Below are 10,688 nucleotides of genomic sequence, written 5' to 3'. Positions count from 1 at the left end.
ACAATTTTTTTTTTTTTAAGGAGGGCATAAACTCAGCCAGTCATCACCACGGCTTATTTGAGAATTAATCTCACAGTTGTAACTTTATTTTGGAACTCTCTTAAAATAGTGTGTGGCCTTCCCTTGTGGCTCAGCTGGTAAAGAATCCACCTGCAATGCAGGAGACCTGGGTTCGATCCCTGGGTTGGGAAGACCCCCTGGAGAAGGGAAAGGCTACCCCCTCCAGTGTTCTGGCCTGGAGAATGCCATGGACTGTACAGTCCATGGGGTCGCCAAGAGTCGGACGTGACTGAGCAATCTTGCACTTCACTAAAATAGGGAAGTGCAAACTAAACTAAACCAAACTAACAGTGTTAGTTTGGAAATTTCCTCCATGGTTCCAGGAAGTCGCCACCCAGACCTTCCTCCTCTACCGCTTCCGACTCAAAAGCCTGTCTATGTCATCAAAATGTGATGAACAGACAAAGAAGTTGTGGTACATATACACCATGGAATATCACTCAGCCATTAAAAGGAAAGCCTTTGAGTCCGTTCTAATGAGGTGGATGCACCTAGAAACTATTATATAGAGTGAAGTAAGTCAGAAAGAGATAAATATCGCATTCTAACACATATGTATGGAATCTAAAAGATGGTACTGAAGAATCTATTTACAGGGCAGGAGTGGAGAAACAGACATAGAGAATACACTTATGGACATGGGGAGAAGGGAGGAGAGGGTGAGATGTATGGAAATAGTAACATGGAGACATACATTACCATATGTAACATAGATAGCTAACGGGGATTTGCTGTATGGCTTAGGAAACTCAAACAGGGGCTCTGTGTCAAACGAGAGGTGTGGGATGGGGAGGGAGGTGGGAGGGAGGTTCAAAAGGGAAGGGAGATATGTATACCTACGGCTGATTCATGTGGAGGTTTGACAGAAAAGAGCAAAATTCTGTAAAGCAATTATCCTTCAATAAAAAAAGTAAAAAAAAATTTTTTTAATGTGATTTTTCATCAAAAATCAAAATGGGATTCCCTCTTATTAGCAGTTCCTCAAAATGTCATTCCCTCTTATTAGTGGTTCTCGGCCAAAAGCCAGGAGGGAGCACTCTGATAGAAGGGGTGGGATGGGGAACTTATGTTCTCCAGGGCTTCTGTATTTTCACAAGGGGAATCACAGGCTATGTGGGGAGTCACTGTGGAGCTCTGCGTGGAGAGACAAGGGCAGGACCCAGCCTGGTTCAGTCTGGGGAGAGAGATGCGGGCTCAAAAGTGTTTGTTGGGGCTTGAACAGGGCAGGACCCAGCCTGGTTCAGGGCAGGGAGAGAGATGCGGGCTCAGGAGTGTTTGTCGGGGCTTGAACAAGGGCGGGACCCAGCCTGGTTCAGTCCAGGGAGAGAGATGCGGGCTCAGAAGTGTTTGTCGGTGGTTTGAACAAGGGTAGGACCCAGCCTGGTTCAGGACAGGGAGAGACATGAGGGCTCAGGAGTATTTGTTAAGGACTTGAACAAGGGCAGAAATCAGCCTGCTTCATTGCAGGGAGCAAGATGCGAGCTCAGGAGTGTTTGTCGGGGGCTTGAACAGGGCAGGACCAGCCTGGTTCACTGCAGGGAGCAAGATGCGGGCTCAGGAGTGTTTGTCGGGGCTTGAACAAGGGCAGGACCCAGCCTGGTTCAGGGCAGGGAGAGACATGAGGGCTCAGGAGTATTTGTTAAGGACTTGAACAAGGGCAGGACCAGCCTGGTTCACTGCAGGGAGCAAGATGCGGGCTCAGGAGTGTTTGTCGGGGCTTGAACAAGGGCAGGACCCAGCCTGGTTCAGGGCAGGGAGAGACATGAGGGCTCAGGAGTATTTGTTAAGGACTTGAACAAGGGCAGGACCAGCCTGGTTCACTGCAGGGAGCAAGATGCGGGCTCAGGAGTGTTTGTCGGGGGCCTGACTCACACAAGCCGGTGGTTGCCTCCTCGGCAAGTTGTAAACAGACATCTGGTGCGGTGAGCTGGGAGGACACAGTCTGAGACCTTTAGTGACTGGGCCGTGCTGGATTTGCGGGATTAGATGCACTTTCGGGGGGAAATGCCAACCACTCAGGAGTCCTTTCCTCTCTGCTTGCCCTCCCTTATGTCAGCCTGTTCTCAAGTCCTCCCCCTTCCATCTGCAGCCTCAACTTTGGAAAGAGACATTTCCACCCTGCCCACCGGCCAGGGGTCCTCCTTCCATTTAGGATCAAAGTAAGATTCCCTTGCACAACTCTGTACCGTCTGGGGTTACAAAGCACCTCCTTCTCTTTCTACTCCCTTTGAACCATTCAGTCCACAGAAAACTACAAGAGACAGAAGGTTCTCCCCAGGCTTGCTTTTCTCCTGGAGGGACAGCCCCGTGTCTTGGCTCCCCCGATCAGTCAAGTTTCTCAAGCGTCGTCTCCCCTCGTGGCATCAAGCCCTTCCCCTTCCCCTTCTCCAGTCTGGCCCCCGGAGCTCTGCCTGTCCAAGCACAGGTACACAGACTGCGTGTCCACCTCTTTGTCCAGATGGTCCTTGGTCTCCTGGCAGTATTTCGAGGCGGACTTTTGCTCCTTATTTCTTTCTCTGGTCGAGTCGGGTCCTAGTTGCAGCACACAGCGTCTTCACTGGATCATGTGGGACCTTTTGTTTATGGAGCACACAGACTCTCTGATTGTGGGGCACAGGCTTGGTTGCCCCATGGCATGTGGGATCTTAGTTCCCCAGACAGGGATGGAACCCATGTCCTCTGAACTGCAAGATATAGATTCTTAACCACTGAACCACCAGGGAAGTCCCGGGACTTTTGCCATTATGATGCTGCAATCACTTCCTTCTGACCAGTCTTCACCAGACACCTTTTCATCTGTTAGGACCCAGATTCTCCCAAAGCTCTGCACTTCCTAAGCCAGGCTCTGGCGTACCTCGACACACCATCACAGGACCACTGGGTCACTGGAAATGGAATATAAACCATGAAGTGATTTGAGTTCCTCCTCTTTTTACTTTGTCCCTTCCGTTGGTTCCTGACAACACTTGTTGCCATGTAGCTGAGTGATATTTCCTCTTTTACTCAATGTGTATTTATTTGGCTGCATTGGGTGTTAGCTGCAGCAGGCAGGGTCTTTGCTGTGGCATCCAGCAACGAATGTTCTTTAGCTGTGGCATCTGGGATCTAGCTCCCAGGTCAGGGATCGAACATGGGCCCCCCAGCACTGGGAACATGGAGTCTCAGCCACTGGACCACCAGGGAAGGCCCAGTGACTTACATTTAAAAACGCATGTGTTTAACATTAGAAAATGGACTGAGTTAATCAATTCATCTTGCAGACTTAAATCCCTGTTTGAGATCTCTAGCCGTCTCTTGTCCAAATGACGGAACTTGTTCCACATACGTGAAGCTCCTTTTATGTGAGGTTATTAGAGAAATGTTTGGGTGTTGGTTAAAAGGTACGAATAACACTGGAATCTCGGACCTTATCACAGAGCCAGCTCCCACCAAGCCCTCCTCTTTGGATGGCTCCTGGGGTTTCTTCCTTTTGACTATTACGAATGGCGCTGCAGTGAATATCTGCGTGCAAGTTTCTGTCTGGACAAACTTTCTCATCTCTCTTGAGTACTCACCCAAGACTGGAAATGCTGAGGAACGTATGGTCGATCTCTGTTTTGCTTTTTAACACATTTATTGACCAGGTGATTCTGGCAGAAACTAACACCTGTGGCTGGCAATTTGTTAAGTGAACACTGAGACACTCCAGACAGGCAACAAAAGACGCATTCATGTCTCTGTTTAGTAAGTTCTTAAGAAACTGGCCAAGTTAACTTGCACTGCCTCCTGACTCAGTCTTAAATACCGCTTCTATATTGAGGCCCTCTCATGGACCCTACAGGCCCCGACTTAAATGAGGTGCCCACCACTGTTATCCCTAAGACACTGTTCTTCTGCCTGGCAGCGTGTAGCAATTTGCAATTTCTGTGGGTCCTTATTATATGCCTCCTATTAAGTTCCACATTGCATGGAAGTCAGATCACATCCATCTGGTCTACCACTGCTGGGAAACAAAAGCCAGCAGGTGCTGTGAGTTATCTAGCCCACAAACTTCTGGGATATACTTTGAGCTACTGCTTCCAAGGAGTTCTGGGCAGAGAAAGGAAGGTGTGCGTCCGCAGCTAACAGGAGGAGAGTGGGCGGCCCGTGAATCCACAGGGACTCTCACCAGACCGGAGCGGCTTCTCTCCGACACCTTCAGCAGCATTCTGGGGACCCTGCAGCCAACAGGCTCAAGGCCGAGTTCCCTTCATCCCCAAACCCGGGAGCCAAGCTCTCGTTGGACGGTGTGAGGGGGAGGGGGCGGTGGTGGGGAGGGTTCGTCAGGACAGTCATAGGGACAAACTGCGGTTTGCAGAGGAATAGAGGCACAAAAATGAGAAGTCGAATAGCACTGACCCATATACACTACGCATATGCGTAAGAGAGCTAGCTAGTGGGAAAGGGCAGGATAGCACAGGGACCTCAGCCCACAGCTCTGTGATGAGCTGGAGGGGTGGGGTGGGAGAGTGGGAGGGAAGCTTAAGAGGGAGGGGAAATAGGTATAGGTAAACATGTAGCTGATTCGGTTTGTTGCTCGGCAGAAACCAACACAGCATTGGAAAGCTACTATCCTCCAATTAAAAATAAAAAAAAAAAAAAAAAAAAAGTACCGTTAGAGAAAGGAGAGCTGGGTGAAAAAACCTCAGATCCCAGTCCTCGAGAAGAGGTTAAAAACCTGCCCTAAGAGTAACCAGGAGACACAGGTTCGATCCTTGGCTCAGGAAGATCCTCCTGGTGAAGGAAATGGCAACCTACCCCAGTATTCCTGCCTGGGAAATCTCACAGACAAAGGAGCCTGGCGGGCTACAGTCCACAGGGGGGTCGCGAAAGAGTCGGACGTGTCTGAGCCACTAAACAACTGGGCGCTCTTCTCAAGGGACCGTGAGCCTAGCAGTAGATGACCAGTAGGAACCCCGCAGGGATGCTAAAAACACACACGCGTCGTCGCCACGTCAGATCCAGCCTTGGACCGGCCAACAGCTCGCCTCATCAATATGACTGCGTGTTAGTGAGGGGATCAGCAGAGAACAAACAGCTCATCACCCGGGGGCCTGGCGTTTCCCAAGAGCGAGCACTCGAGACTGACATTTCACAGCCTCCCGGAGGTGAACTCGAGAATCCTGAAGACCGCAGTCACGAGGGAGCCGTGGGAGGCAGAGGGAAGAGCTGGCATTCAAGAGGCTTCACATTTTCTCCATCAGTGGGCATCTCAAAACGTGTGTAGGGAAAATATTCTCCTTAAATAAAAATGGATGATTCAGGGACTTCCCCGGGGGTCCCGGGGTGAAGACTCCGCCTTGCAAGGGCAGGAGGCGTGGGTTCAATTCCTGGCTGGGGAACTAGGATCCCACAGGCTTCGTGGTCAAAAACGCAGAGCGTAAAACAGAAACAATGTTGTGACAAATTTCAACAGACTTTAAAAAATGGTCCAGATTAAAAAAAAAATAATAATATATATATATTTAAAGGATGGTGCAGCTAATAAGGCAAGAGTGTGTTCTGTGGGCTGCCTTAAACAGCGTGGGCCCACGATGAAATAAGTAAATATGAGTCAGTTCTGCACCCGGACAATGGTGATGCAATGCCAAACATCCTTGATAGTTTAATTACCAAAAAATTCCTATGTGTTTCCCTGCGGCTCACGGTTAACAGTGTGGGGAATGATGACGTTTTCTGGAGTTTTGCCCTGAGTGTTAACCTTTAAGAGTCAAACCCAGCACTGGCCTCACAAGTTACAAAACTTAATTGTGCCTCAACTCGTCTCCTCAAGACGTTAAGACTTACAGGGGGTAAAAAGCAGCAGTTTCGGGCTTCCCAGATGGCTCAGCAGTAAGGAATCTGCCTGCCGATGCAGAAGACCCAAGTTCGATCCCTGGGTCGGGAAGATCCCCTGGAGAAGGGAATAGCAACCCACTCCAGTGTTCTGGCCTGGAGAATCCCATGGACAGAGGAGCCTGGCGGGCTACAGTCCCTGGGGTCACAAAGACTCAGACACAGCTGAGCAATGAACACTTCAGCATTCAGTTCATTGACTAGAATTTCTGGAATGGTGATGAAAAGGTACTAAAAGAGGAATCCTTCTTTTTCTAACTTGGAAACAGAACAGTGAGCATACCACCAATGGACTCGGGTAACAGAGAAATAGGCATTCTTTACAATAAATATCTATCCTTATCTGACCACACGACTCTGAATGTGGAATGCAAGCCAGTTCTTCCGCAAAGCGGATTTTGAAAACAAGTCATTTTAAATGCCTCTGTGTAATATATGAACTCACCACCTCTTTGACGAGGTTCTCAGTGAGTAAATGTATTTAATGGCATGTTTCCCATGGTCTCATGTCTAATAAGAGATGCAAAGACTTGCCATTTACAGCAACTTGGGTGGACCCAGAGATGATCGTACTAAGTGAAGGAAGTCAGAGACAGACAAATACCGTCTGATATCATTTATATGTGCAACCTAAGACAAATGATAGAAACGACCTTATTATTCACAAAATGCAAATATGTGGGAAGAATGTGATCACTTACAAATGAAGTTAAGTGACCATTTCCCTGAGAACCTTTATCTGCTCTGTGCAAAGAAAGCTTGGTTCACTTATCATATGTAAATGCCTACTGTATATAAAATAGATAACAAGGACGTACCTGTACGGCACAAGGAACTCTACTCAATATTCTGGAATAACCTACAATAGGAAACAATCGGAAAACGAATAAATACATGTATATCACCAGATCAGTTTGCTGAACACCTGAGGCTAATACAACATTGTAAAACAAGTACATTTCAATAAGAACTTAAAAAATCTACATATGCAAATGTCATCTTACAGTGTTAATACTGTTTGTGGCTTAAAAAAAAAAGTCAGTCACAGTTATGTTTTACATTTGTTAGAGGATAATTTTTTTAAGTCTTTATTGAGCTTGTTACAATATAGCTTCTGTGCTGTTTTGGATTTTTTAGCGCCCCAACCAGGGATTGAAGTGACACCCCCAGCACGGGATGGTGAAGTGGACCATTAGGGAAGTCCCTGGAATATGAATTTTTTTTTTAAAAGAGAATGATAAAATCATACTCACATACAAATAATACAGAAACAAGTGTCAAAACTTTTATTCAATGAAACTAACTGGTGAGGGGAACAGTAAGATGTTACAAGCGATTTTAGGGAGCATTCAAAGAACAGACACGTATATGGGCCATGAAGAAATATTGAGATCAATTAGCTGAAATGGTGCAAAACTGGTCAAAGGCCAGAAATAATCACGAACAATCATTGCAGGCACACACATCTCTATCATTTTTCTAAGACCTTACAGAGTTGAAAATCAGCTTAATGACAATCAGTAACAGAGAATACTTGGGGGTGGGGGGGCACCCAGTAGGAACACCCCATGATTATATTATTCTCATTTTCAATGATGTTCCCATCGTGAAAAGCTGAGGAAGTCTGTTGTTGTTGAGTTGCTAACTTGTGTCCGACTCCTTGCGACCCCATGGACTGCAGCGTGCCAGGTTTCTGGAGGAAATCTATTAGAAGGGGTTAATCGCCAGACGGTAATGTTTGGTAAATTGTTCCCCAAATGGGTTCTTGGTGGTACCAAGACTGCATTGTCTAGTTCAATTCTATCTGTACCAAAGAGCGTATTAGAAAAATAAATGATCTTAAAGGAAATGATTTTTCTGAGGTAGAAAATGTTCTCGAACGTGCATATGCACCTCGATGTAAGACTCAGGCTACAATGATGTTCACACCGACAGCAAACAATGGATAGCGGTCATGGGCTCTGACCACAGGTCCAGAGCGCTTTGAAGGACACAGGAAGAATGCCAACGTCTGCTGATAAAGAGAGTCACTTATTAAAAGCTCATCTGTGATGTGAATTTCCCAGTCAGATTACAAACAGAATGACCACCTCACTTGTATCAGTTGCTATTGCCCCTGAAGACCAAAAAACACTGAAGACTGATACAGTACTCGATGTCTATAAATATATATAAATATGTACCTACATATATATACATATAAGCACATACATATATGCATACATATTTTACAGTTGCCAGCCAGGGTTGAGAACACCAAAGAAGATAAAGGACGTGAAGCTAAATCATTCAGATACTAAACACGATTATTCCAGTGAGAATTTTCCATCTTGTGTTCTGGGCTGGGTCTGCCGTCTGCGTGTCAAGTGGGAGTTTGCGCCGCCATGGAGAGCGTGGGCCCGGCCCTCCACGGACTGAGAAGGCTGAAGGCCGCACCCAGGGGAGGTCTGGGCGCGGGGCTTCCCTCCAGCTCCTCCGGGAGTCCCCCGGGCCCTCTCCTGGCGGGGGCCCCCGGGGTGGGGCGCGGGCGCCGGCTCAGTCGTAGGGCGGCAGGCCGAACAGCTCGGGCTGGAAGTCCTGCAGGGAACCCAGCACGAGGGTGGCCTTGGAGGTCAGGTCTGGGTTCAGGTTTCCGTCGGGGACCATGACCACCTGCATCCCGGCGGCGAGGGCCGCCTCCACCCCGTTGGGCGCGTCCTCGAAGACCAGGCACTGCGGGGCGACGGAGGGGGAAAAAAAAGAGGGTTGAGTGGTCCCTGTCGGTACTCACGCGTCTCGCCTGGGTGGGCACGGTCCCCGTGGCCGGCGGCTGAGTCCGCCTGTGGGCACGGCTGGAGTTCTGCGGGACCCATGAAGGGTGTGGACGGGGGGCTGCCCGCTCCATCACCCGTGAGAGGGGTGGAGGGGGCCGGCACGCCCCTCATCCGAGCGCAGCCTGCCCTGGCACCGTGCGGCGGGCTGGCCCATCGCTCTCAGCCCCGCAGTGGCACCGAACGCTGGCAGAGCTCAGCGGGGAGCCCGGGTTCTAGGCTCACCAATTTATTTTCCTGGAATCGTTCAGAAGCGGTTCTGTTGGACCGTGCCAGCCACGGGAGGAGGCTGTGAACTGGAAGAAAAAAGCATGCGGGTGAGGCGTACAGACCTCACCGCTGGCCACGTGTCAGGAGCAGCGGTGTGCTCATTAAACGTCACGCCGGGTAGGTGAGGAGCCCAGCCCCGGGGCGTGCAGGGCATGCCTCGGGAACTGCCTGAACACCAAGCCCGAGCGTCGGGGCCCGGTACCCGTCCCGGCTTGCTCAGGCACCGCCTGGAGGCTGGGGCGTCTGTACCCCGGAGGTCAGCGAGCTCCCCCGCGCGCCATCCTGAGACCGGCGCCCACGCCAGGTTCCCATCAGTCCGCGCTCCGAGTGAGAGACGGAGCCTGCCCGGGGGTCAGCAGGCCGTCAGCCTCACACCCGCTTCCCTCCCGGGAGCACATGCTCCTGGCAAAGTCTCCCTGCGCCCCTGGAGCTCCACACTGGAGGTGAGAGCGCGCGTGCGTGCTCCCTCAGTCGTGTCCGACTCTCTGTGACCCCGTGGACTGCAGCCCGCCAGGCTCCTCTGTCCGTAGGACTCTCAGAATCCTGGAGTGGGTTGCCATTCACTTCTTCAACGGATCTTCCTGACCCAGGGATCGAACCGACGTCTCATGAATTGACAGGCGGACTCTACCACCTGAGCCACCAGGGAAGGCCTCCCCTTGAAATGCCTGACTCCTGACCCCGCGGCCCCCTCGGAAGTGAGTGACGACGGCTCGGTCATGCCTGACTCCTGACCCCGCGGACTGCAGGCCGCCAGGCTCCTCTGCCGTGGGACTCTCAGGCAAGAACACGGGAGCGGGCTGCCCTCCTCCAGGGCTCTCCCGGCCCAGGGACGGACCGCGTCCGCTGCGCTGCAGGCGGCTCCTTCCCCCGGAGCCCCGGCAGCCCTACTGCGGGGCTGCCGCGCCCTCTACAGCGAGCGAGCGAGCGGCTGTCTGCGGGGGCCACAGCCGCGCGGCCGTCAGGAGGGCTGCGCCCTGCTCCACTGAGACGCTCTCCTGGGCGCCTTCCGCACCGCGGCCCCAGCACCCCGGGGGTGGACACCGCAGTGCTCACAGCACACACACGGCACACACTCACAGTACACACAACACACACGGTACACACAGTACACACAACACACCCGCAATACACACAACACAAACACACCCACAATACACACAACACACCCGCAATACACAACACACCCAACACACACCACACACCCATGATACACACAACACACACAAAATACACACAACACACGATACACAGTACACACACCATACCCGCAACACACCCAACACACACAACACACCCGCAATACACACAACACAAACACACCCACAATACACACAACACACCCGCAATACACAACACAACACACACGGTACATACAACACACCCACGATACACACAACACACCCGCAATACACACAACACATACAGCACACCCAACACCCACACACTTGCCACAATACACAACACACGATACACACAGTACACACAACACACCCACAATATACACCACACCCAACACACAGTACACACAACACACCCGCAATACACACAACACACATGATACCCAGTACACACAACCAACACACCCGCAATACACACAACACACATGATACCCAGTAAACACATCCACAATACACACAACATACACAACACAACACACCCCACACACCCAACACACCCAAAATACACACAACA

At 50.6% G+C, this 10,688-nt stretch overlaps 1 protein-coding gene across 3 annotated transcripts in view; it reads right to left on the bottom strand.

Moving 5' to 3' along the window:
* Window positions 1-7,176: 7,176 nt before the first annotated feature.
* Window positions 7,177-10,688, bottom strand: part of LOC122689400 (pseudouridine 5'-phosphatase) — a 71,267-nt gene continuing 67,755 nt past the window's right edge. For all 3 annotated transcript variants that reach the window (XM_043895797.1, XM_043895799.1, XM_043895798.1), the window contains one exon: window positions 7,177-8,625. In XM_043895797.1, the coding sequence (XP_043751732.1) occupies window positions 8,449-8,625 (177 nt within the window). In that variant the 3' untranslated portion in view covers window positions 7,177-8,448. The remainder of the gene's footprint in view (window positions 8,626-10,688) is intronic.

Source organism: Cervus elaphus, chromosome X, assembly GCF_910594005.1.
Source record: "Cervus elaphus chromosome X, mCerEla1.1, whole genome shotgun sequence".
Classification (NCBI taxonomy): domain Eukaryota; kingdom Metazoa; phylum Chordata; class Mammalia; order Artiodactyla; family Cervidae; genus Cervus; species Cervus elaphus.
The sequence above is the reverse complement of the archived record's forward strand: the minus strand, read 5'-3'. Positions and strand labels throughout refer to the sequence as shown.